This window comes from Pongo abelii, chromosome X (genome assembly GCF_028885655.2).
Source record: "Pongo abelii isolate AG06213 chromosome X, NHGRI_mPonAbe1-v2.0_pri, whole genome shotgun sequence".
Classification (NCBI taxonomy): Eukaryota; Metazoa; Chordata; class Mammalia; order Primates; family Hominidae; genus Pongo; species Pongo abelii.
The window spans coordinates 113,739,555-113,767,038 of record NC_072008.2 but is presented as its reverse complement, the minus strand read 5'-3'; the positions used below and the strand labels follow the sequence as shown (position 1 = coordinate 113,767,038).

The 27,484-nt window shown below is 40.5% G+C and overlaps 1 protein-coding gene and 2 long non-coding RNA genes across 9 annotated transcripts in view; 1 reads left to right on the top strand and 2 right to left on the bottom strand.

The window, feature by feature from the left end:
* The window catches only part of LOC134760876 (uncharacterized), a 24,717-nt gene extending 6,361 nt beyond the window's left edge, over positions 1-18,356 (bottom strand). The window contains exons 1-4 of one of the 2 annotated variants that reach the window (XR_010138930.1): positions 17,746-18,356; positions 15,598-15,661; positions 14,976-15,103; positions 668-727 (exon numbers count right to left, since the gene is read on the bottom strand). This is a non-coding gene — a long non-coding RNA (uncharacterized LOC134760876). The remainder of the gene's footprint in view (positions 1-667; positions 728-14,975; positions 15,104-15,597; positions 15,662-17,745) is intronic. The other variant, XR_010138929.1, reaches the window with a different exon arrangement.
* Positions 17,302-27,462, top strand: LOC134760877 (uncharacterized). The gene is made up of 4 exons (XR_010138931.1): positions 17,302-17,689; positions 18,339-18,507; positions 20,457-20,547; positions 27,212-27,462. It is a non-coding gene; the product is annotated as an uncharacterized LOC134760877 (long non-coding RNA).
* The window catches only part of MID2 (midline 2), a 101,389-nt gene continuing 100,289 nt past the window's right edge, over positions 26,385-27,484 (bottom strand). For all 6 annotated transcript variants that reach the window (XM_009235148.3, XM_054544942.2, XM_063721035.1 and 3 more), the window contains 2 exons: positions 27,277-27,484; positions 26,385-26,907 (listed from right to left, as the gene is read on the bottom strand). In XM_009235148.3, coding sequence (XP_009233423.1) covers positions 26,505-26,907; positions 27,277-27,484 — 611 coding nt within the window. In that variant the 3' untranslated portion in view covers positions 26,385-26,504. The remainder of the gene's footprint in view (positions 26,908-27,276) is intronic.

The following is a 27,484-nucleotide window of genomic DNA, read 5'->3' as shown; positions in this document are numbered from 1 at the left end:
ACACTATTGATGGGAGTGTAAATCAGTTCGACCATTGTGGAAGACAGTGTGGTGATTCCTCAAGGATCTAGAACCAGAAATACCATTTGACCCAGCAATCCCATTACTGGATATATACCCAAAGTATTATAAATCATTCTACTATAAAGATGGATGCACACATATGTTTATTGCAGCACCATTTACAATAGCATAGATTTGGAACCAACCCAAATGCCCATCAATGATAGACTGGATAAAGAAAATGTGGCACATATACACATGTGGAAAATGTGGCACATATACACATGGAATACTATACAGCCATAAAAAGAATGAGTTCGTGTCCTTTGCAGGGACATGGATGAAGCTGGAAACCATCATTCTCAGCAAACAAACACAGGAACAGAAAACCAAACACCGCATGTTCTCACTCATAATGGGAGCTGAACAACGAGAACACATGGACACAGGGAGGGGAACATCACACACCGGGGCCTGGCAGTAGATTTAAAAAGATACATTATGCCCCAATAGGCTAATCCTAGGACTGCAGGGAAGGTTTAACATTTAAAGATGTGTCAACGTGGAACAGGGCACTAACTCCTTACTTGGAAAACTGGCAATTAAAGGGAAAGAGTTAAGAATTTACCCTGTCTTTCCCATAGAAACTGTATTTTAGGCTTACCAAATAACCCTAGTAGATGAGGGATAGTTCTTCTTACAGAGGAATTCTAGCTGATGAATGCTGAAAGAATGAAAGAATTAGAAAATCATTACTTTGAAACCCCTAATGAAATAATTGATTCGAATAACAATTATGAAATAAATGGTAAAGCAATGCAAAAGGTGAAAGGATGATGGAGAACTTTACAATGAAGGGATCAGACTATCACCACCTCAATCCACTTTTAGTATTACTAAAAGTGAGACAACTGCAAATTACATAAAAGGAAGTACATAGTAACAACCATGAGATATGCTTGCCAAATAATAATTATAAAAACCTGAATCAATCAAGTCTTTTTTTTTCTTTTTTTGAGACAAGGTCTCACTCCGTTGACCAGCTGGACTGCAGTAGCATGATCACTGCCCACTGCAGCCTTGACCTCCCCAGGCTCACGTGATTCTCCTACCTCAGCCTCCCAAGTAGCTGGGACTATAGGTGCAGGCCACCACAGCAGCTCATTTTTGCATTTTTTTTAAGACAAGTTTTCATCATATTGTCCCAGCTGATCTTGAACTCCTGGGCTCAAGTGATCCGCCCACCTCCCAAAGTACCTCCCAAAGTGCTGAGATTACAGGTATGAGCCACACCATCCAGTTTAATCAAGTCTTTAGCTTTACATTCCAGTTTACAAGAAACAACAGGGAATATAGAAACAAGCAGAATAACACCTCAAGGAAGTAATCAGCCGAATCCAGAATATGGGACAGTCTAGAGGACAAATGCCAAGTTTCTTCAACAAGCCAATGTCATTACAATAAAAGAGAGGAGGTACTGCTTGGTTTTAGCTTTTAACATTTTTAAAAGAGGCTGGGCGCAGTGGCTTAAGCCTGTAATCCCAACAATTTGGGAGGCCGAGGCGGGCGGATCACAAGGTCAGGAGATCCAAACCATCCTGGCTAACACGGTGAAACCCCGTCTCTATTAAAAATACAAAAAATCAGCCGGGCGTGGCGGCGGGCGCCTGTAGTCCCAGCTACTCGGAGGCTGAGGCAGGAGAATGGCGTGAACCCGGGAGGCAGAGCTTGCAGTGAGCCGAGATCGCGCCACTGCACTCCAGCCTGGGCGACAGAGTGAGACTCTGTCTCAAAAAATAAAAATTAAAATTAAAAATAAATAAATAAATAAAAATAAAATTTTTAAAAGAAACTTAATAGATATAATATAATAAGGTGACCTCAATTGGATCCCAATTCCAACAAACCTCAATGGCAAAAACATTTTCAGACAATTAGAAAAATCAGTTTATTCACTGGGTATTAGTGTGATAATGGCATTGTGACTATATGAGAAGATGTTCTTTTTGCTATAATTCTTTTGCTATGCATACTGAAATATTTAGGAGTGAAATTATATGATATTCCTGATTAGCCTAAAATATTCCAGCATAAAAGAGGGGAAGATCATAGTTGAAACAAGTATGGCAAGATGTTGATGGCTATTGAAGCTGAGTTATGAGTACGTACGGGGTTTTATTGTACATTCTACTGTTATGTACATTTGGAAATTTTAATAAAAAATTTTTAAAGCTATCAATGCAATTTTATGCATTAATAATGTAAAGGGAAAAAGCTATATGTCCTACTTATAGGTGAAAAAACAATGGATAAAGCTTTGCTTTTTCATCCCTTCTTGGTTTCTTTTATTTATTTATTTATTTTTTTTGAGACAGGGTCTCACTCTGTCGCCCAGGCTGGAGTACAGTGGTGCAGTCACAGCTCACTGAAGTCTCGACCTTCCCAGGCTCAAGCAATCTTACTATCTCAGCCCTCACCGAGTAGCTGGGACTCTGTATAGGCACATGCCACCACACCTCGCTAATTTATTATTATTATTATTTTGTAAGGATGAGGTTTTGCCATGTTGTGCAGGCTGGTCTCAAACTCCTGGACTCAAGCAATCTACTCTCCTTGGCCTCCCAAATTGCTAGATTAGAGGCGTGACCATTCTTGTTTTTAAAAAGCCTCTAAAAGGTAGAAATTCAAGAGAGTTTATTTGACTTAATAAAGGGTAACTGCCAGACACCCACAGCAAACATAATACTTGATGAAATTTTAGAAGCATTCCCATTAAATGGAAGGAAAAAATAAAGATACCTGATATTGCTATGATTCAAATTTAAATCAGAGGTCCTAGCCAATGCATTAAAACGCAAAATGTACACATGGTATCCAGGCTAAAGACAGAGACAAAACTATCAGTATTTGTAATAATCTGTTTTCCTACCAAGAAAATCCAATAGAATCAACAAAAAATCGATTAGAAAGAAAAGAGAATTTGTTAGTAAAGTTGCTGGCAAAAGACAACATATAAAAATCAATAGCTTTCTTATACTCCTATAGTAATTATAAAATGAAAGAAAAAGTTCTATTGAAGGTAGCAACAAAAATGTAGTATCTAGAAATAAAGCAAACAAGATATGTTCAAAATATTTACAGAGAAAATTATGAAGCATTACTAAAGGACTTAAAAATTTGGATAAGTGGAAAGCCATACCATGTTTATTCATATAAAGACTCATTCATGTAAAGATGCTAACTCTCCCTGGTTAAATCTGTAAACTCAGTGAAATACCAAATAAAAATGCTAGTAAGATCCTACATGGGTATGATAATCTGCATTTAAAATTCATTGAAATAGTAAATATGTAAAAATAACCACAAAAATGAAAGGAAGCTCTTTCAATGCCAGATAACAAACATATTATAAAAATATAAAAATGTAAAGTATTATAAAAATATAAAAATGAAAAGTGAATATAAAATGAAAACACATTACAAAAATATAAAAATGAAAGGTGTAGATGCATGTATAAATACATGGATCAACAGAACCAAATAGAGAATCCTGAAACAAACCCAAGTATTAATAAGAATCTAATATTGATTAAAAGTAGTATTTAAAAGTCAGTGGAGAAAAGAAAAGAGGGGCATATAAGATATTCATTACAGCAGGTTTTACATTAGCAAAAATTTAGAAATAACCATGTCAATGGGGAAATGGCTACAGAAATTATTTATTCTAGTAGAATATCCTAGTGTTTATCTTAGTATTCATAGTAGAATACTATGCAACAAGGAAAATGGTAGATTTATATGTATTAACATGAAAAGCTGTCAGACATTATGTTGGGTGAAAGTAGCAAATAGCAAAACAATACATATAGCATAACACAATTCATATTTTTAAGGCCACTAAATAATATTATATATTCCCTACACATGCAGACGTGTTTGTAAATGCTTGCGAATGAATAAAAAAAAGATGCAGGAGAGATTCCGTTCCAAGATGGCTGAATAGGAACAGCTACAGTCTGCAGCTCCCAGTGTAATCAACGCAGAAGACGGGATTTCTGCATTTCCAGCTGAGGTACCTGATTCATCTCATTGGACTGGTTGGACAGTGGATGCAGCCCACAGAGGGCCAGCCAAAGCAGGGCAAGGCATTGCTTCACCCAGGAAGCACAACGGGTGGGGGGATTTCCCTTTCCTAGCCAAGGGATGTCGTGACAGACTGTACCTGGAAAATCGGGACACTCCCACCCAAATACTGTGCTTTACCAATGGTCTTAGCAAATGGCACATCAGGAGATTATATCCTGTGTCTGGCTCGGTGGGTCCCATGCCCACGGAGCCTTGCTCGCTGCTAGCACAGCAGTCTGAGATTGACCCGCAAGGCAGCAGCCTGGCAGGGGGAGGGGAGTCCACCATAGCTGAGGCTTGAGTAGGTAAACAAAGTGGCTGGGGAAGCTCAAACTGGATGGAGCCCACCGCAGCTCTGCAAGGCCTGCTGCCTCTGTAGACCCCACCTCTGGTGGCAGGGCATAGCTGAACAAAAAGCAGCAGAAACTCCTGCAGACTTAAACGTCCCTGTCTGACAGCTCTGAAGAGAGCAGTGGCTCTCCCAGCATGGTGTTTGAGCTCTGAGAACAGACAGACTGCCTCCTCAAGTGGGTCCCTGAACCCCGTGTAGCCTAACGAGGAGACCCCTCCAAGTAGGGGCCAACTGACACCTCATACAGGCAGGTGCCCCTCTGGGATGAAGCTTCCAGAGGAAGGATCAGGCAGCAATATTTGCTGTTCTGCAGCCTCCACTGGTGATACCCAGGAAAACAGGGCCTGGAGTGTACCTCCAGCAAACTCCAACAGACCTGCAGCTGAGGGACCTGACTGTTATAAGGAAAACTAACAAACAGGAATAGCATCAACATCAACAAAAAGGACATCCACACCAAAACCCCATCCGTAGGTCACCATCATCAAAGACCAAAGGTAGATAAAACCACAAAGATGGGGAGAAACCAGAGCAGAAAAGCTGAAACTTCTAAAAACCAGAGTGCCTCTTCTCCTCCAAAGGATCACAGCTCCTCACCAGCAATGGAACAAAGCTGGATGGAGAATGACTTTGACGAGTTGACAGAAGTAGGCTTCAGAAGGTTGGTAACAACAAACTTCTCTGAGCTAAAGGAGGATGTTCAAACCCATCGCAAGGAAGCTAAAAGCCTTGAAAAAAGATTTGACGAATGGCTAACTAGAATAAACAGTGCAGAGAAGACTTTAAATGACCTGAAGGAGCTGAAAACCACGGCACGAGAACTACATGATGCGTGCACAAGCTTCAATAGCCAATTCGATCAAGTGGAAGAGAGAGTATCCGTGATTAAAGATCAAATTAATGAAATAAAGCAGGAGGAGAAGTTTAGAGAAAAAAGAGTAAAAAGAAACAAACAAAGCCACCAAGAAATATGGGACTATGTGAAAAGACCAAATCTACGTCTGATTGGTGTACCTGAAAGTGATGGGGAGAATGGAACCAAGTTGGAAAACACTCTGCAGGATATTATGCAGGAGAACTTCCCCAACCTAGCAAGGCAGGCCAACATTCAAACTCAGGAAATACAAAGAACATCACAAAGACACTCCTCGAGAAGAGCAACCCCAAGACACATAATTGTCAGATTCATCAAGGTTGAAATGAAGGAAGAAATGTTACGGGCAGCCAAAGAGAAAGGACGGGTTACCCACAAAGGGAAGCCCATCAGACTAACAGCAGATCTCTCAGCGGAAACTCTACAAGCCAGAAGAGAGTGGGGGCCAATATTCAACATTCTTAAAGAAAAGAATATTCAACCTAGAATTTCATATCCAGGCAAACTAAGCTTCATAATTGAAGGAGAAATAAAATCCTTTACAGACAAGCAAATGCTGAGAGATTTTGTCGCCACCAGGCCTGCCTTATGAGAGCTCCTGAAGGAAGCACTAAACATGGAAAGGAACAACCGGTACCAGTCACTGCAAAAACATGCCAAATTCTAAAGACCATCGAGGCTAGGAAGAAACTGCATCAACTAACGGGCAAAATAACCAGCTAACATCATAATGACAGGATCAAATACACACATAATATTAACCTTAAATATAAACGGGCTGAATACCCCAATTAAAAGACACAGACTGGCAAATTGGATAAAGAGTCAAGACCCATCTGTGTGCTGTATTCAGGAGACCCATCTCAAGTGCAGAGACACACATAGGCTCAAAATAAAGGGATGGAGGAAGATCTACCAAGCAAACGGAAAGCAAAAAAAAAAAAAAAAAAAAAGCGGGAGTTGCAATCCTAGTCTCTGATAAAACAGACTTTAAACCAACAAAGATCAAAAGAGACTAAGAAAGCCATTACATAATGGTAAAGGGATAAATTCAACAAGAAGAGCTAACTGTCCTAAATATATATGCACCCAATACAGGAGCACCCAGATTCATAAAGCAAGTCCTTAGAGATGTGCAAAGAAACTTAGACTCCCACACAATAATATGGGAGACTTTAACACCCCACTGTCAATATTAGACAGATCAATGAGACAGATGTTTAACAAGGATATACAGGACTTGAACTTAGCTCTGCACCAAGCAGACCTAATAGACATCTACAGAACTCTCCACCCCAAACCAACCAGCAATACATTCTTCTCAGCAACGTATTGCACTTATTCTAAAATTGACCACATAGCTGGAAGTAAAGCACTCCTCAGCAAATGTAAAAGAATAGAAATCACAACAAACTGTCTCTCAGACCACAGTGCAATCAAATTAGAGCTCAGGATTAAGAAACGCACTCAAAACCACACAACTACATGGAAACTGAACAACCTGCTCCTGAATGACTGCTGGGTAAATAACAACACGAAGGCAGAAATAAAGAAGTTCTTTGAAACCAATGAGAACAAAGACACAACATGCCAGAATCTCTGGGACACATTTAAAGCAGTGTGTAGAGGGAAATTTATAGCACTAAATGCCCACAAGAGAAAGCAGGAAAGATCTAAAATCAACACCCTAACATTAAGATTAAAAGAACTAGAGAAGCAAGAGCAAACACATTCAAAAGTCAGCAGAAGGCAAGAAATAACTAAGATCAGAGCAGAACTGAATGAGATACAGACACAAAAAAAACCCTTCAAAAAATCAATGAATCCAGGAGCTGGTTTTTTGAAAAGATCAACAAAATTGATAGACTGCTAGCAAGACTAATAAAGAAGAAAAGAGAGAAGAATCAAATAGAGGCAATAAAAAATGATAAAGGGGATATCACCACCGATCCTACAGAAATACAAACTACCATCAGAGAATACTATAAACACCTCTATGCAAATAAACTAGAAAATCTAGAAGAAATTGAGAAATTCTTCGACACATACACCCTCCCAAGATGAAATCAGGAAGAAGTTGAATCTCTGAATAGACCAATAACAGGCTCTGAAATTGAGGCAATAACTAATAGCCTACCAACCAAAAAAAATCCAGGACCAGATGGATTCACAGCCAAATTCTACCACAAGTACAAAGAGGAGCTGGTACCATTCCTTCTGAAACTATTCCAACCAATAGAAAAAAAGGGAATCCTCCCTAACTGATTTTATGAGGCCAACATCATCCTGATACCAAAGCCTGGCAGAGACACAACGAAAAAAGAGAATTTTAGACCACTATCCCTAGTGAAAATTGATGCAAAAATCCTCAATAAAATACTGGCAAACCGAATCCAGCAGCACATTAAAAAGCTTATCCACCATGATCAAGTGGGCTTCATCCCTGGGATGCAAGGCTGCTTCAACATACGCAAATCAATAAACATAATCCATCACATACAGAGAACCCATGACAAAAACCATATGATTACGTCAATAGATGCAGAAAAGGCCTTCGACAAAATTCAACAGCACTTCATGCTAAAAACTCTCAATAAACTAGGTATTGATGGGACGTATCTTAAAATATTGAGAGCTATTTATGACAAACCCACAGCCAATATCATACTGAATGGGCAAAAGCTGGAAGCAGCCCCTTTGTGTCGCTGTTTGCAGATGACATGATTGTATATTTAGAAAACCCCATCATCTCAGCCTAAAATCTCCTTAAGCTGATAAGCAACTTCAGCAGTCTCAGGATACAAAATCAATGTGCAAAAATCACAAGCATTCCTATACACCAACAACAGACAAACAGCCAAATCATGAGTGAACTCGCATTCACATTTGCTACAAAGAGAATAAAATACCTAGGAATCCAATTTACAAGGGAAGTGAAGGACCTCTTCAAGGAGAACTAGAAACCACTGCTCAACAAAATAAAAGAGGATACAAACAAATGGAAGAACATTCCATGCTTACGGATAGGAAGGATCAATATCATGAAAATGGCCATACTGCTCAAGGTAATTTATAGATTCAATGCCATCTCCTTCAAGGTACCAATGACTTTCTTCACAGAATTGGAAAAAACTACTTTAAAGTTCATATGGAACCAAAAAAAGAGCCTGCATTGCCAAGACAATCCTAAGCCAAAAGAACAAAGCTGGAGGCATCACACTACACAACTTAAAACTATACTACAAGGCTACAGTAACCAAAATAGCATGGTGCTGGTACCAAAACAGAGAGATAGACCAATGGAACAGAACAGAGGCCTCAGAAATAATACCACACATCTACAACCATCTGATCTTTGACAAACTTGACAAAAACAAGAAATGGGGAAAGGATTCCCTATTTAATAAACGGTGTTGGGAAAACTGGCTAGCCACATGTAGAAAGCTGAAACTGGATCCCTTCCTTACACCTTATACAAAAATTAATTGAGGATGGATTAAAGACCTAAATGTTAGACCTAAAACCATAAAACACCCTAGAAGAAAACCTAGGCAATACCATTCAGGACATAGGCATGAGCAAGGACTTCATGACTAAAACACCAAAAGCAATGGCAACAAAAGCCAAAATTGACAAATGGGATCTAATTAAACTTAAGAGCTTCTACACAGCTAAATAAACTACCATCAGGGTGAGCAGGCAACCTACAGAATGGGAGTAAACTTTTGCAATCTACCCATCTGACAAAGGGCTAGTATCCAGAATCTACAAAGAACTTAAACAAATTTACAAGAAAAAAAACAAACAACACTATCAAAAAGTGGGCAAAGGATATGAACAGACATTTCTCAAAAGAAGACATTTATGCAGCCAACAGACACATGAAAAGATGCTCATCATCACTGGTCATCAGAGAAATGCAAATCAAAACCACAATGATATTCCATCTCACACCAGCTAGAATGGCGATCATTAAAAAGTCAGGAAAAAACAGATGCTGGAGAGGATGTGGAGAAATAAGAATGCTTTTACACTGTTGGTGGGAGTGTAAACTAGTTCAACCATTGTGGAAGACAGTGTGATGATTCCTCAAGGATCTAGAACTAGAAATACCATTTGACCCAGCAATCACATTACTGGGTATATACCCAAAGGATTATAAATCATGCTACTATAAAGACACATGCACACATATGTTTACTGCAGCACCATTCACCATAGCAAAGACTTGGAACCAACCCAAACGTCCATCAATGATAGACTGGGTTAAGAAAATGTGGCACATATATACCATGGAATACTATGCAGCCATAAAAAAATGAGTTCATGTCCTTTGTAGGGACATGGATGAAGCTGGAAACCATCATTCTCAGCAAACTATCGCAAGGACAGAAAACCAAACACCACATGTTCTCACTCATAGGTGGGAACTGAACAGTGAGACCACTTGGACACAGTGCGGGGAACATCACACACAGGGGCCTGTCATGGGGTGGGAGGCAGGGGGAGGGATAGCATTAGGAGAAATACCTAATGTAAATGACGAGTTAATGGGTGCAGCAAACCAACATGGCACATGTATACCTATGTAACAAACCTGCACATTGTGCACATGTACCCTAGAACTTAAAATATAATTTAAAAAAAAGAAGTTTCAGGAGAAAGTCAAACAGTGATTAGGGACAGAAGAGGTAGAGAGGAAGTCAGTGATGATCAAAGGAAGTGTTCAACTTCCCTGTAGTGCTCTAGTCTTTCAAAAGAAAAATGTATTCAAGTATCATGTGTGTAATTAAATCAATAAATAAGAAATTAAAAGGCTATGTAACAATATGAATGAATCCTGTTATGTAAATATATATATAAATACTTATTTATTCACACAAAATGCATGGAAAGAAGATTGTAAGGACACTCACCAAACTGTGGACAGTTGGTTGTTTATTGGGGGTTTTTTGGGGGTTTTTTTTGGTGAGATGTCAGAGAGCAGGCAGGAAAGGGAAGTCTGAAGATTTACTCTCTCTATACCTGTGTATTATTTTGATCTTTTACCACAAAAATATGCTTATATATTATTAATTTAAAAATAAAGACATGGAAAAAGTCAAAGACACATGGTTAAGTGAAAAAAGGTAGTTGCAAGATAACACAGTATTAACCTATTACATAAAAAGAAAACCAACGCACCAAAAATATAAATATTTTGCATGTGTTTTATATAGGTAGATAAAATTGCAAATGAAACAAAGAACAGTTGTCACATTTGAGGTAAGGCACTAAACTGGGTAGAGGTGAAGGAAAATAATGAGGTGATTAAGAGCCCAGCTCCAACAATAATTAACTATATGACCACATGCAAGTTACATGACCTCTTTGTGCCCTCAGTGTCCCTATCTGTAAAATGGAAAAAAATAACAGTACCTATTTCATGGATTGTTGTAAAGAGTAAACGTACTAATCTCTTTAAAGCATTTAGAGTGATGTTGGGCACAGTAATAAGCATTTACTTATATAAGTAATAAGGCCTGTATAAGCATTTACTCTCATTGTTACACATTTCTATATTTTTACAATTTTTATAAGAATATATTCATATATTCCTCACGTAATTCCTTGTGTATTCCTAGTGTAATTTTAAAAATAAAATTTGAAGCATAATATTAGAGAAAAAAATTTACAGAATGGCATATTGCAATTTTGTTAAACTTTTATTTTAGGTTTGGGGTACATGTGCAGTGCAAGTTTGTTATATAGGTAAGCTCGTGTCACAGGCGTTTGGTTTAGATTATTTTGTTATCCAGGTACTAAGCATAGTACCTGATAGTTATTTTTCCTGATCCTCTCCCTCTTCCTATCCTTCTCCTTCAGGTAGTCCCCACTGTCTCTTGCTCCCCTCTTTCTGCCCATTGGTTCTCATTATTTAGTTCCCACTTTTAAATGTGAACACGCGGTATTTGTTTTTCTGTTCCTGCCTTAATTTGTTAAGGATAATGACCTCCAGCTGTGTCATGTTCCTACAAAGGACATGATCTCATTCCTTTTTTTTTGGCTGCATAGCATCCCATCATGTATATGTATCACATTTTCTTTATCCAGTCTATCATTGATGGGCATTTAGGCTGATTCCATGTCTTTGCTATTGTGAACAGTGCACACTGCAAAATAATATATAATTAGAGACAACTTAAATGTCCATCAATAGGGCAATAGTTAAACAAGTCATCATACATTAATAACATAGAATACTTTGCAACTCTTAAGAATGAGTTGGGCCAGGCTTGGTGACTCACACCTATAATCCCAGCACTTTGGGAGTCTGAGGAGGAAGGATTGGTTGAGCCCAGGAGTTTGAGATTAGCCTAGGCAAAATGGTGACACCCCATCTCTATTTGTATTAGTAATAAATTTTTTTTTTTAAAAGAATGAGTTGGATGTCTATGTATGGACACTGAAATATAACCATGGTATATTTAACATTCTTTAAAGTGGTGAAATGGTATGTATCATTTTTATATATTATATATGTATACATCTATTATATGTGTTTACATATTATACATGTATATTTTATGTATACAAATACACATACACATACACACATACTCCCCTATAGTAACATACACATAAACTGGCCTTTCACTATTTACCCTATATACTTATGTGTTTGATTTTTTTCTTTGAGACAGGGTCTCACTCTGTCACCCAGGCTGGAGTGCAGTGGCATGATCACAGCTCACTGCAGCCTCGACTTCCCCAGGCTCAGGTGATTCTCCCACCTCAGCTTCCCGAGTAGCTGGAATCACAGGCATGCGCCACCATGCCTGGCTAATTTTTTATATTTTTTGTAAAGATGGGGTTTGTCCAGGTTGCCCAGGGTGGTCTCAAACTCCTGGGCTTAAGTGACCCACCAACTTTGGCCTTCCAAAGTGCTAGGATTACTGGTGCAAGCCATCATGCCTGGCCTGATTATTTTTAAAATATGATCATGTCATCCAAATATTACCAATGCTCATAGTATAAAGCCCCAAATCCTTAAGGGAGCCTGCCACCCAGCCTCAGCTCATATTACTCTCCTATGGCTAGAGTATTACTTAATATGCTCTAGTCATAGGAGATATCTTTCAGTTCTTCAAATTACTATACATGTTCTAGCTTCAGGTCTTTGCACATGCTGTTTCCTCTACCTGGAACACGTCTTCCACCTAGCCACCATCCACCTTCATCTACCCTAACTTATCTTTCAGTCCTCACTTCTTCAGGGAAGCCTCCCCTAACTTTCCAGACAGGGTTAGGTTCCTCTGTTATAACACTTACAGAACCCTTATTTTTCATTCATAGCTTTTTTTTTTTTGAGGGAGTTTCACTTTTGTTGCCCAGGCTGGAGTGCAATGGCGTGATCTTGGCTCACTGCAACCTCCGCCTTTTGGGTTCAAGCGATTCTCCTGCCTCAGCCTCCCGAGTAGCTAGGATTAAAGGCGCATGCCACCATGCCCAGGTAATTTTTGTATTTTTGGTAGAGACAGGGTTTCACCATCTTGGCCAGGCTGGTCTCAAACTCCTGACCTTGTAATACATCCACCTCAGGCTCCCAAAGTTTTGGGATTACGTGCGTGAGCCAACTCGCCTGGCCCATTCATAGCTCTTATCACAGTTTACAGCTTTCTATTTATAGGTAGGATTATTAATGTCTGTTATTACTCCTGTTAGACTGTAAACTCCATGATGGCATGATTCTTGTCTGTCTTGTTACGTCCTGACATCTAGTAAAAGCTCAGTAAATATTTGTGAAATAAATGACTGCCTTCCGTTAATTAGGATGGACCTTGGCTTTGGCACTGGCTCCATTTTCCTCTCCATTTCAACCCCTGCCATCATGTAAGCAACATCAGTGTCTGTGGATGACTCATCCAACATGCTAGCCTCACTGCCCTTTGAGCTCCTCTACTTCAACAACCTCTGACCACATGCCACTTTCTATGTCATTACTAGCCGTTAGTTTCCTAGACCACCCAATAGGCATGGAGCTGCTCCACTTTAGAATTCCTGAACTCTACTAGCCTAATCTCTGGCTACAACCTCCTACTCCAGTTACTTCTTGGTTCTCAGAATACCCACTCCTCATTCTCTTTCTTTTTTAAAAAAATTTTTGATCAAGGACTCATTTCACAGCCAAACATTTTTCACTCTCATCAAGATCTCCCATCCTTTGATTTCTCCCATTCTCCAGCTCATTATCACCTCATGGCTTCGATCCTTACCCAGTGTAGGTGCCATGGTGCATCACTTCAACCACTTTTTTGCTGGCTACTTCACTGCCCTTGCCATTTTTAATTTACCATTTATTGAGCAATTACTGTGAGCCACATTACATACATTATCTCTGCAATCTCTCACAAAACCCTTGAGGTGGTATCAGCATTGTCCCCTTTCACAGATAAGGAAACAGATTCTAAAAGAGGTCAAGCAGACTTCCAGGGCACTGGTCCTTGGTGGGGTGGGCTGGGTGGCAGTTAGGTGGCACAGCTTTGGGTGCCTCTGCTGCCAACTGTGAGCAAAGTCTCGCCACTGGCAGCCTGGCATGGCACTCCAACTGTAGCTGTGTCAGTGTGTTATGATGCCCTCCCACATCAACCTGGCTGGAATCTCCAGTAGTAAAGTGATATTTTCAAGGCTCTCCTGCACAGATGATGGCTACACTGACCTCCAGTTTAAGAAAAGCCCTCCTAAGATCCCTTATAAGGCCACTGCACTTGCCACTGTGCTCTTTTTTGATTGGTGCCTTTCTCATTATCATAGGCTCACCTTCTGGCTACATCAGCAAAGCGAGGGCAGACTGGGCAGTTCCAGTCCTGATCATTGACATTCTGGTATTCCTGCCCAGATTTTACCACCTGCACAGAGCCTACTATGCATCCAAAGGATTACTTCTAGGGCTTACCAGGATTACTTCTAGAGGTTGCTTCTAAAATGACATTCCAAACTTTGATAACTAGCACCCACTTCAGCCCCTAGGAGAAGAGTTACATTGAGACTGTGCCCAGCTTCAGGATATTGAGCAAAAACCAAAGCTAATTAAGGGTTAGGGAATTCTGCAGTTTACAGAAGTTTAACAAAACAATGGCCAGATTGTATGGGTCCATCCCAAAAAATGTTAACTGAGCTTACAATTTGCTAATTAAAACATGCTCTATTTTTCATCTCCTGGCCCTGGCAAAAGCTCTTGACAAGTTTTTCCATATGAATATGTATTACGGAAGAATAGCAATGCTAACTGTCTGAGAAAATGGGAGGTTATTCTCTAGTGGAAAGTGTTGTTCCCACCACCCTCTTTAGAGTTGAACATTTCTTTTAAATAATCTTCATTGTCCATTTGTTCTTGCAGCAAATGGAACAATGCTGTATGTCTAACTTCTTATTACTAAGTAATTTATTGTTAAAATATCTCAATATCTAATCTCCTACACTTATGTCTACCTTCATGTTCTGGTGGAAGACCTTGGTAAAGTCAAATATCAGTGTGGATCCCTCTGTAACGTTTTTTACTTGTTTTCTTATTGATAACAACCAGGAATTTTTTTTAACCACAGAGGAAGTTTTTAAAATGTAAACCCTTTCTCTATTTACCAATTCTTGGCCAGTTCCAATCCAGTTCACCAATAGGTTGGGCAGCATATAATTTGGGTCGTTGGGTCTTTTGTAGATCAATATGTTCTGTATATCATGTCTTTAAGTAATGGACTTTTGGTTGTTTCCTAATGAAAAATGTAGATACGTGGTTATTATTTAGAGTTTATAACTCTATTGCTAGCACCTTATATTATGATGTCATTCTGCTAAAAATCGAAAGACTCAGCCTGGATCTCCAGAGGACTAGATTGTCTTAGGTTGAATCTGTTTCCTAGCTTGCAAAAAGTGACTTATATTAAAAAGAAATTAAAATGTTGAAATCCCCCAAAAAAGAAATGAAGTAATTTGTGCAAGATCACACAGCTAGAAAGTGGTGGAGCAGGGTGCAGTTGGGATCTGAAGGAGATATGTCTGACGCCAGGGTCTGTGCTCCAAACCAGTAGGCTATTTTGCCTCTCAGAGGGAAAGATAACTGTGACTGCAACATGGAGAATGAAAGAGGGAAGCAGGCAAATGTGAAGGCTTGAAGACCATGGCAGCAATCCAAGTGAGAGTTGATGGTGGACTAATAATTGTCTACTTGAACACTGCAAATAATTCCAAATAAAGTCCCACTTACTTCAGGCATGTGACTTTACAGGATGAACTTGGTGGGCTTTGGCTGACAGCACAACTAGGTATGCCTACAAGAAACCAAAAGAAATCAGTAGTTTAAGACATTCTTTCAAAATAAAACTTATAGCTTTAACTTTTCTGCAAATGTATATATATATACATACGTGTATAAAATATATATATATATACACATGTTATTTATTCCTAGGTATGCAGCCATTTAGTAAAGGCTTCCCATGTTCTGGGAATTTATTTAGTCTTATTTAAACTTCCAACTACCCTGTGAACTACCATTTTATAAATGAGGAAAGTGAGGCTGGGTGCAGTGCCTCACGCCTGTAATCCCAGCACTTTGGGAGGCTGAGGCAGGGGGATCACTTAAGGTCAGGAGCTCCAAACCAGCCTAGACAACATGGCACAATCCCATTTCTACAACAAATACAAAAATTAGCCAGGCGTGGTGGTGTGCACCTGTAATCCCAGCTACTTGGGAGGCTGAAACAGGAGAATCGCTTGAACCTGGGAGGTGTAGGCTGCAGTGAGCCGAGATTGTGCCACTGCACTCCAGTCTGGGCGACAGAGCGAGTCTCAGTCTCAGTAAATAAATAAATAAATAAACAAATAAATAAAGTGATGCACAAGAAGATCAAGAAAATTGCTTAACGTCACACAGTTAGTTAATCGTAAAGATGGGATCAGAACCCAAGTCTGCTGCTCTCCTTCTAGTCACTTACCCAATGAAGTCCCAACCTTAGTTAGACTCATACTCCCTGACACCACCCACAGGCTGTCAGGGCCCGGGCTGGGGGCGGAGAGCGGGGACGGGAATCACACAAGAAAGCAACTACAAATCTCCACTTTCCAACTTTATCAAGGAACTAACCCGCAAAACCTGTGGCTAGTGATCCGCCAGGGAGGGGCCGAGCTTTATCCTGAAGACCGCAAGGCACCCTTCCACAGTCTTACTCTAGGCAGTGATCCCATTTTACACTCCCCACTCTGCTGGCACCATGTCCAACAGGAGCAGCAAACCTAGCCTCAAAGCCACACCAACCCAAGGACAGCTGCTGTTCCATTTTTTCTCTCATAGAATCAAAAGACACAATGGCGGATATCAACGTAATTTATTTGGATCTTCTCCCCGTTTTAAACCATAATCTAGGGTCTACAGATGACCATCAGTGGGTTCACGAACCCTCTGTGCTTACATGCAAACCATGGGCATTTTTTTAAGGAGGTGGTCAATTGGTCAATAGTTTTCCTTATTTTCAAACGGTGCCATGTGCATCCTACCGCCCACCTCAAGAAAAACAAAAAGAGGCTAAGAATCCTAACTTTAAGCTCTGCCAGCAAGAGCTTCTCGGCCATCTTTACTCTCAGTTGCGCATGCACCTGGCTCCCGCCTTCCTTCTCGCTCTCCCCTCCCCACCACGCATGCAACCACCACGCAGGCACTCCCAACACACGCACCCCCCCATGCACACACCCCCACGTACGGACCCCCACGCACGCACGCACTCCACGCGCACGTATATATATTAATAAATCTATATCCCCTCACACACACCTCCACGTGCACACGCACACACATCCCCCACGGGCTTCTCGGTGAGTCTTCACGCTCGAACGCATCTCCATGTTACCACTCGCACACTCCCACGTCCGCACCTGTGTAAATCACATCTTCGCATCTCCCCCACACATCACACGCACACGAGCATTCCCGCACACGCGCACCTCCCCACGTACACACCTCTCTACACCCCTTCATACACACGCATGCCTTCTCAATACACGTACCAGCCCACTTGCACGCGCTTGCACCCTCCACACGCACGGCTCGGAGCTTTTTCCCCTCTCTCCTCCCAATGACTGGCTTCTGGATCCGACCCTTCCACGTGCCCCCAGCTTCGCGGCAGCTGGGTCCCTCCCCAGCGCGCTGAGCTCACCGCGCCGGAGCCGGTCGCAGCCACACAGGCCCGTCCGACTGGACCACCGCTTCCCTCCTCACATCCCAGGAGACACCAGGCGGGGCGAGGCACCTCCCACGCACGGCTCGAGGGAACTCCCAGGATTTCCCGTCCTTCCGAATTCGGGTGGGTTGGGGGACTGCGGGGAGGCGTTTCTCATCCTCGCTGGGGAAAGCGCTCACCTGGTTTCCAAAGTCAGTTTCCTCTTCCTCTACTTCCTGCCAGAGGGGAAGGGATTCCAAGAGAAAGACAAGGTCTTTAGGGCGGAGAAGGGGAAATGACTCAGAGAGGAGGCAGCCCAGAGGGAGGGGCTGGGCTGGAAAGGGAGGGTAATGGGGTGCCGGAGGGGAAAGGGGAGAAAAAAGAGGATGGGAAAATCGCGTCGGGGGCAGTTTTGGGGGTGTCTAGCAAAGACCTGGAAGGCCTTCCCGGTTAACCCTGATTTCAGGAGCTGCTGCACTGGGTCATTTATTTCCTCAGTGCTGGGCCTTAAACTTTACCTCGTACCCAAAGCAGCCATGGCTAAGACCCTTGCTAGCAGCTCACCAGGCATATAGGAATCTGCAGGTCTGGGCATGGGCGCAGGGATTGATTAACTCTTCATGTTCGAGGGAGCCAATAATAGTTTTTACCTCACAGGATTCCTGGGAGGATTGAATGAATCACTGCATCTCGAGTGCTTGGCATAGTGCCAGGCATACTGTAAGCAACCAATAAATGATAGCGCCTGTGATTCAAAAAGTCTTCATTCGTTGATACTCTGTCTTCTCTCTAGATTATGAGTCTCATGAGGGGAGGGATTATGTGTCTTATTCATCACCGAACTCCAGCACCTGCCACAAACAGACTATCAGTAAAATATTTGTTGAATGAGTGAATAAATGAATGGCTGAATAATAACTTGGAGTGGTGGCTGTACCAGGATCTCTCCTCTGCCTTTTAAGGTATGTACCTGTGGGAGTTTGGATTGAGAAGACCATAATTGGAGAAGGTGGCACACAGGACCCCTGTTAGTTGCTGTATCAAGTGACCTGCTCTGCCCTTGGAGAGTAGAATATCTTTGGCAATTCCCTGCATGTACACATTGAAGATTCTCAGATGACTGACCTGAAATTTGAAACAGAGACACCACTAGCTAAAACAGTATTTGCATTTTGTACAGTTATCAAGCAGGATGGGGGAGAGGGCTGAAGCAGAAAGCTCAAAAGTAATGGTAGCAGAGGATTGGCAAGGGAGGTCCAAGTGAAGTGAAGTGTGTATGGGGAAGGATAGTCACCCCAAAAGGGATTCTGATAATGGTCCTAAAATAACAGTAATGTCATCCACTTCTCTGTCCCAGTCATAGGATTTCTGATGATCTGCCCTGATATCCCAACATTATTGGGGTAGGTATGCACATCAAGCTCCTATCACTACATTCACTAAATTTGCATTTATGGTAATTCATACTGTTAGGGCTAGAAGGGACCTTAGAAATTACCCATACTCTTTAATTCCTAGTTGAAAAACTAAGTGCCAGAGATAGCAAAGGACCCAGGCCTTGGAATTCTCTGGCCTTGGTACTGAATCTTTCAGAGACTGAATTTATTTTATATCCTAATTATGCGTTTAATCTCTGCCCCATCCCCACCCCCAACTCCCAAAATACTGAGAAAAATGAAAGGACATGAATGGAAGGTCAGCAGAAGGGAAGAAGAGAAGAGGTACTTCAAAAGACCCTGACTTTACTTCCTTTTGCTTTGCCCTGAGGAAGTTACCTGGACCTTCAGCTAGTCTCTGTATGAGAATAGCTCTACCCTGGCACCCTAGTCACCTGGCAATATCTACAATGGTCCCTCGAGCAAAGGTTTGAACCACAGCTAATCTGAGTCTTGGCAGAATGCCTGTGATCCTTCCAGAGCACAAGGGATGGGAGGCCTGAGAGGAGCTGCTTCAAGATCATCTCCCACTTGCCTCCTTATCTCCCTTGGCAAGTTTAATGAGACAGATTTTCATAGCCTCCCACCTCCCAGGTTCTGATGAGGTACAAGACTTCCTGAACCACTTCCCTCAGAATAGAGCTACAGACTATAAAGCCACTTAAGTGCAGTCTATAATTGGCTTCTTAGCAGTGAGGTATCCCACATCTCACTTGGAAGTCTTCTGGTCCTTTGTGTTTCAGTATCATCCTTTTTGTTGTTTGGGACGAGGACCATTTGGGGCTGGAATCTTTGACTGCTTTTTCTTTCACTGTATAAATAATAAACTGTTTGAATCTAAAAGTGATTCCTTGTATCTTTACCTACTAAATCAGTCAGGCCTTGGACTTGGACTTGGACTTGCCATATGTGTTTGACAGCTGCTTACTGTGAATTTCATATTTTTGGCTATCTCATGACCCTCTCTTATCACTGAGGGAGTTAAGTCGAACAAAGAGGTGTTGACCATAGTAGCTTTTTCTTATCACTATACATCAAAGGGAAAATCAGCCCAAATTCCATTTTCTGGGACTTTTAATCTGCCTGGAAGAGCAGCAGATCCTCTTTGCATTCTGTGTGCAAGGCCAGCCATTGTACTCTAGAAGGATCACAGGCATTGTGCTAAGTGAGACTCAGTTCTCATCTATATCCCCTTTGAAAGAGTCCTCTTGGTCCAAAATATTTCCCCTGGCAGGGGCTTAGCCTGCCAGGGCATTGTCGGCTGACCCTTCTAAACTGGAAAGTCTGATGCTTGCCCTCCCCAACTTGTCAGTCCCAAGTCAGACACAAAAACATTTTCCCTAGAAGATTCTTGTTAACATTTCTTGTTTTCTGAGAAACAATGTCTTGTTTTCTGTGTGAATTTTGCCCACATTCCTCCATTAGCACATTACTGGTGGCTAATTTATTAATTCTTCTAATTGTTCCCTTTGAAGGAGCCTGGCCTTAAAGAACAGTGGAAAGAAGCAGTCATAGGAATCCTGGACCAGGAATATGTGCCTGAGAGGGATTATACATGTGGTGCTGGTGAGTTCACCCAACTTCACAATGTATGAGGTGGCCTACTTGTCATTCTGCTTATCAGATTGTAGTTCTATTCAACTAGCATTTACTAAGCACCTACTATGTACAAGTCTCCATGCTAGATCTTGGTGAGAGCTTCCACTTGCGCTCCAGTGTCTCTAGTAAATGCTCCATTTGTCAACTACCACTATTAACTCATTGAGTTCATAGATGTAAAACTATCTGAGAAGCAGCATTGAATTGGGTACTCCATTATAAATGTTAGGAATATTTTTCATCTTAATATCCCGCCACAGAAATGAGAAGAGTACTGGGAACATAACTAGTGGTTAAGAACTGCTCTTGAATGACCCGACGAGATCAGTCGCAATTGTAATCAATTGTAATTTGTGTATTGTACCCAACAGTATAGGAAAACCACCTTGATCCTCCATTCCTGGAAATTCATGGTGGAGGAGAGTCATTCTCATTAGCTGTCATGCTATATACATTTCTAATAAGCTTGTAGCAACCTATTTGGTCTCTGTTACTCCTAACCATCATAACTGAGACCACCTCCCTCCCAAATACAGGCTCAGATTCACTGAAACTCTGGGACCAATTCTACTCTCAGATAGGGAAACATAAAGAATCCCATATCTGCCCTGTCCTGGCACATTAAATGGAGATGGCCTTTCCAAACATCATCACACACACACAAAAAAAAATATTAAAATTTTAGCTATGGGTAATAGCCTCATATTTGGTATTTGGCTAGGTTGCTCTTCAATTAAACCACTAAACACACAATGTTCCAAATTCTTTTCTCCTTTGTATTTTACTCCTCTTACCTTTGGGCTGTAGTTCTTATAGGCCCCTGGTCTGATGACCTGTTTCAAGTCACTTCTCTAGCTGCCACCCTTGACTGCCCTGCTTCATTCACTTCATATCGCATGATCCCTTTTAGTCTTAGTGCCACTACAAATCTGATTAAGATATGCCCAATTCTAGCCCTGAGGGACCTCCTGGCTTCCTCCCAGTCTCCTCCTGCAGGCCAGGTGTTTTAACAGTAAGTCAGCTCACTTGCTTCTGGTGTTACCCTAATCTTAATCAATGGGTTCCAGCACTGGGATTTTATTTGTTCTTTAATTCTCACCTTCTGCTCCAATCTCTACAACTGAATGTGTCATGTTTCCTTGAACCCTATATCTTCATTTCTTTGGTCTTTTTGACTATATCATGCTCCTGAAATCAAAGTCTTCTGATTGGATTTTGAGCTCCAGACCCCCTGGGTCCTTTCTGTCCAGATCAGTACCTATTATATGATCCTTGGTTTCCCCTAGTCACTTACCCAATTCCTGGAGAATCCATGGCCATCTTCCTTTTAGTCCTTCCCCAATTCAACTCCAGCAAGAGACAACCAAGAATTCATGAATACATATATATTTATTTAATTCATAATATAGCATTTTGGATGGGCTGGAATATCGTAGAGAGGGATGAGGCTGTGTAATCCACAGATGCTCATATTTCTGTCACTAGGAGAGACACTCTTGGTCCAGAGCTCCCAATACAAACAGGCGTGGGGTAAAGCATTTGATAAAAAATAGTCCAACAATAGTCTAATAAATAGTCTAGCCAATAACAACAATACAGCATATGTCTGAAGCTGGCAGACTACACCATAAAAGGCAGTTTTGTCTGACCTGATGGCAATCAGTTTGGCCAACCTGTAACACACAGCCAAATACAGCCATTGGCTCCAAGGCTGCAGTTGGCTTCAGGAGCTAGAAATAAGTGTAAGAGTGGTTCTTACCTACCTGCCTGACACTCTCCATTCCTTGGAGGAAGCAGTATCAAATATTTGAGTTTATTCAAAAGTCCATCTGTGGATTGCTCTGCTCCATCTTGGTAGTCATATATAAATATGTAAACCATGGAAGTTTAGAAAATTCACCTAGAGTGTTTTAGCCGAAAAGAACAGATAAGTGATTTTGCTGCAATCTGAATTTCACTGCAGCCAAAGATACACATAGAATTGTATAATAAAAACACATCCAGATGCAGTTACCCTTACTTACAAGTAGCCAGAACCTCAATGTGGCATTAAAATTTCTTTCATACTCTCAAAACAGGTTTTACTTTATTTTTGATTATTTTTGTGCTTTCTTCAATGAGACAATATAAAAAGTGGAAACAAGCATAAATTGCAGACATAAAATAATCTTCTGGTAGAAACAGTTGCAGAGAACAGGTTGAGTAGAGCAACAATAACAAAAGCTTATGGAGTCACCTTCTTTGAAAATGTTAAATACAGGTCCTATTCTCTTTGTCCAGCTGGGTTTAGCTAGAGGTAGCCAATTACTTCTCTTTAGGTCCATGGCATTGCCAGGATTCTATAAAAGCCAAGTTAACTGAAGTAAATATCTGGGGCCCATCGCACCCCCACTGAGTACTTTGTCACCATGTTGTATCTTAGAAGTCATTTTTCACTGTTTGGCTCAGAATTTGGGACTTCAGAGTCAAACTTCATTGCTTACTCCAAACCCAGTTTAATTCTCCACTTTTTAAAGTAGGCTTAGCTCTGAGTGATTTTTGGCTATAACCAAAATGTAAATCCACCTTCAAACAACAAAGTTTGACAAGACTGAAATGTTACTGAAAACAATGGTGCCATATGCTCCAAAGACATTTCCCCAAGATAACTGCCAAAGAGTTTTTGAGGAGGACAATGATCATTTATTATGTACGAGCCTTGATACCTCTGCAAAATAGAATTAATACAGCTCAAATGGAGTAGTAACCAAGCTTTTCTGCCCAGGAAGTAACAAACATCACTATGAACATCAGAGTACAAGAGGGAAACTTTCATAATTCATTTTTTCATTCATACATTCATTCAATAAACATTAGCCAAGCTAATGTTCCAGGCACTGTGCCAGGTATTAAAAATATAACAACAATAAAAGACACAGTCCTTCCTCTCAAGGTGTTCAGTCTAGTAGGGAAGATGATTAAACATTAAAATTTTTTGTGCATCAGAATCATGAGGAGCTTGTCAAAAATGTAAATTCCTGCCTATGTTCTCAGATATTCTGGTTAGGTCAGGAGTGGGAACCCAAAATCAATTCTTTTAACAAACACTAAAGGTGATTCTAACATAGGCAGTGTGAGGACCACACTTTGAAAAACACTGCTATACAATGTGATTATTGCTGAGAGAGGGGGATGCTTGGGGTGTCTTTGGATCTCCAAAGAGGGATGCATCATCAAGTCTAAGGAATAAAAAGTTAGTCTGGTTGAGAGAGATAGAGGTGAGGAAAGGTAGTCCAGGATAGAGTCAAAAGTAAGGTGGGGAAATTAGATCTTTGTCCCAGGGCACTAAAATCTAAAAGACACCACAATAAATGAACAGTTTTGGAGAGCCAAGGGCAAGGCAAAGGAAATTGTTCTACTGGGATGGAGGTTGCATTTTCTGTACTTACAGCATTTTCACACTATTCCTTTAATTTAAGAAAAATTTCTGTTGTTTACTCTGGGCATTAAAATTGTTAATCATGTTTCTGCTGCAGGCCCAGAGAATAACTTGTGTGAATAGTTGTGCAAATAGTTAAACTTGGCTAGCTTAATCAATGTGAGGGGGAAAGTGACAAAAGATGGAGCTGTGTAAGCAAACAGGGACATGAAAAGCCAGACTCTGTAAGGAGTTGGGACCTTCTACTGGGTGCTAAGGGAGCCAGTGAAAAGTTTGATGAAGGGTAAAAAAATCATTTTTTTTGTTTAAGAATTTGGGGATACGCCCTAGGGAGAGACAAAGGTGACTGAGAAATGACGGACATACATTTTAAAAGCACTGCTACGCGTATTGGAGCTGGGGATAAGGAAAGAAATTAATATTTACGGCACACTTAGGAAATGTCAAGCGCTGAGCTAGACAGTTTACATATGCTATCTTTTTTAACCTTTGAAACAGCCTTGTGAAGTAGACATTATTTTACAGAGGAGGAAACAGGCTCAGAGAAGTGAGGTACTTGTCCTAGGTCATAACGCTAATAAATGGTACAGAAACTAGGATCATTTGAATCCAAAGGTTATGAGCTTTCCACTACAGCACACTATTTACCAGCACTGATGAATTTTACTGAGGTTGTTCATTTCCTGATTAGCAGTAACTACATATGGTCTTTAAAATACAAAAAGATGACGTTGCTGCTAGATTTATATTTTTGAGCCTTCCTTGTGTGTCTGCATCAGTCTTGCTTTCCACATTAAGTGAACAAACAATACACAACTGTTATTGGGGAGGATTATATTCTTTGTTTCTTCCACAGAATAGTAAGCCATTTGGCAGCAGGTAGAGCATTTTGTTAATATGTGCACTCCCATGGCAGTAGTTTGGTACCTGGCATCTAATAGTTTATTGAATGAATTAATAAATGAGCATCCACCAAACTAGGGGAAAGGAAGAGGGGAGTTTTGACATTTCAAGTCTCCAATCTGAGGGAGTTGTTACAGCTACCACTTTGTAATTTTACAACAGTAATATTTTCACAAATCCCAGAAGACCTCCGAAGCCAACTTAGCTCCTGGAAGGGGGAAAGCTCTGGTTCTCTGACATCCCCAATCCCTTCAATGGAAATTTTTTTTAAAAAATCATAGACCACAAGACTCCATTCCCTTCAACTATACTGGTTAGGACTGGGATGAAGTTTATGTCTCCATTTGCGTGGAGGGATTGGCTAAGCAAATAAATACTGTAAACAAGATTGCAAAAGGAATGATTATTTATCCTATTTAAGAAAACAGTTTTCAGACATTCTTGAGCACATCAGAAGTGTTTTATCTGAAAATGCAAGTACATTTATATGGGAATAGTTGGTGCATCAATAATACTCGATTTTTACTGATTAAGTAAAGTAGGTTCCTAAAGAGCCTTCACTGTGCAACTTTTTAAAAGCCTAATTCTCATAACTGTATGTACTTGGGAGTAGTAAAACTTTTTTTTAATAGTCTATGACAGAAGTTTTAACAATTCAGATGGCCATCCTCAAGTAGACAGCATCACTTCTACCTGATCAATTTTCTATCCAGCAACAGCATCTCTTGTGCAATCTTGTCTGTAAATCTCTGCTAATCCAATAAAGCTCTTCCCATTATCTATGTCATGGTTGCATGTGTATGTGTGCGTGACAGGAGGGAGGAAGGCAATGATGGATAGAGGGAAGAAAGAAATGTTGATTGATTTTGTTGTTTCCTTTAGGGGACAAAAATGGATGGTGTAACTTATTTTCCCTTCCAGTATATTTCTCACTCAAATTAGCAAATTAAAAAGTTTTTTGTTCTAGTTCGAGTTGGTGTTTGGAAAAAAAAAGTTTTTTGTGTATATGTAATATATAAAGTGAATATACATATACATACATACACAAGTGAATATATATAAAGTACATATATGTTCACTTTATATATTACATATACACATTCATGGTTTCCTAACAAACCCTTGATGACAGGTTTTCATCAAAAGTAAAATATAATATGTGATAATTTGACACTGTTCAAAATTCTACATGGCCAAACTGGCCAGTATTAGAAAGGCTGACCACCTCCCCTTCTGGCTGGCTGGCTCCTTATTCAGGGCATCTTTCCACATTATTTAACTAGAATTACCCTAATTGCTTCCAATATAATTTATATTCTTAAATCATTGGGAATTTTTAATTCTCCAATGACAACAGAGGCATTTTCTAAATTTTTCTCCAATGGCTTGAACACAGACTACTCAGATAATTTGTTCTGAAAAACTCAATATATTAATTCAAATACAAGCTTTAATGCACAGAAATTAAATCTGCAATATCTAGTTATTTTGGATGCTTCAAACAAACTTTATTTTGTATCTCATATATTGAACGCTAACTTAGGTGTAGGAGGGGAAGAACTGCTGAACTAGAGAGCCAGTGAATTATATGCTCTCCTGAAACTTAATGACAGGTTTTCATCCCAGAAACATAAGGGGATTCTTGAGGCCTGCAGTTGCATTCCTGCCGCTCAGGGTAATCAATAAAATCTGGGGCAGGCAAGCCAGACAGGATCATTAGGGATTTGTTCCAGATTGTAAATGTTGGACAAACTGGAAGAATGAAGGTCACATCAAAAGTATGAAGATGGAGAGAGTTAGCTGGGTCATAGAAAGACAGCATATTGTTGTCATAATCCAGGAGGACACCCAGACGCTTCAGGTGTGGGGGCACATCCACCAACATTTCCTTGTTGTTATGTCTCACCACGAAGTTACTATTGCAGCGAGAGAAGACCCATGAGGAGGCATTCTTGCCAATCCATTCATTCTTTGGAGCTGATTTGTAGGCAATGCCAATTGCATACCTGTGAGACAGTGGAGAGGAGAGAGAAATAAACATTTATGAATGATCTGAGTTGTGTAAGACACCATATATAATATATAACAAATAGGATATATGTTTATTCCTTAAATAGTTTACACTTAGATGCATAATGCTGATATCACTAGAGCTTTAAAAAGTCAGCAATTAGAGCGATGTGGCAGTTTCCATCTCCTAGCCCAGTATATTTTCCATTATTTTATTAAAAAGCTGGCAAATTTTTCTAGCAGTGGTTTTCATCACATACCTTTTAACCTTGACTTATTGGTATTATGGTTGTGCTACAGAATTGAATCTCCTAAGAACCTAACGACAGAGGACAGAAGAGAAAAGGAAAATGGGATCCACTCACCATGTTGAGGAACCCATGACCACCTCCCAGTAGTGGCAGCCACTGTCAATGAATATATTTCCTGCTGCCCCATAGCACCCTGTGCCACTAAACCTCTCTGGGGTATGGCTCTTCTTTAGAGAGCTTTCATCCTTCTCCATCTGCAATCCATCATTGGAGATCTTCAACTTCTTGTGAGTCATTTTGGGATCCAATTTAAAGGGTTGGC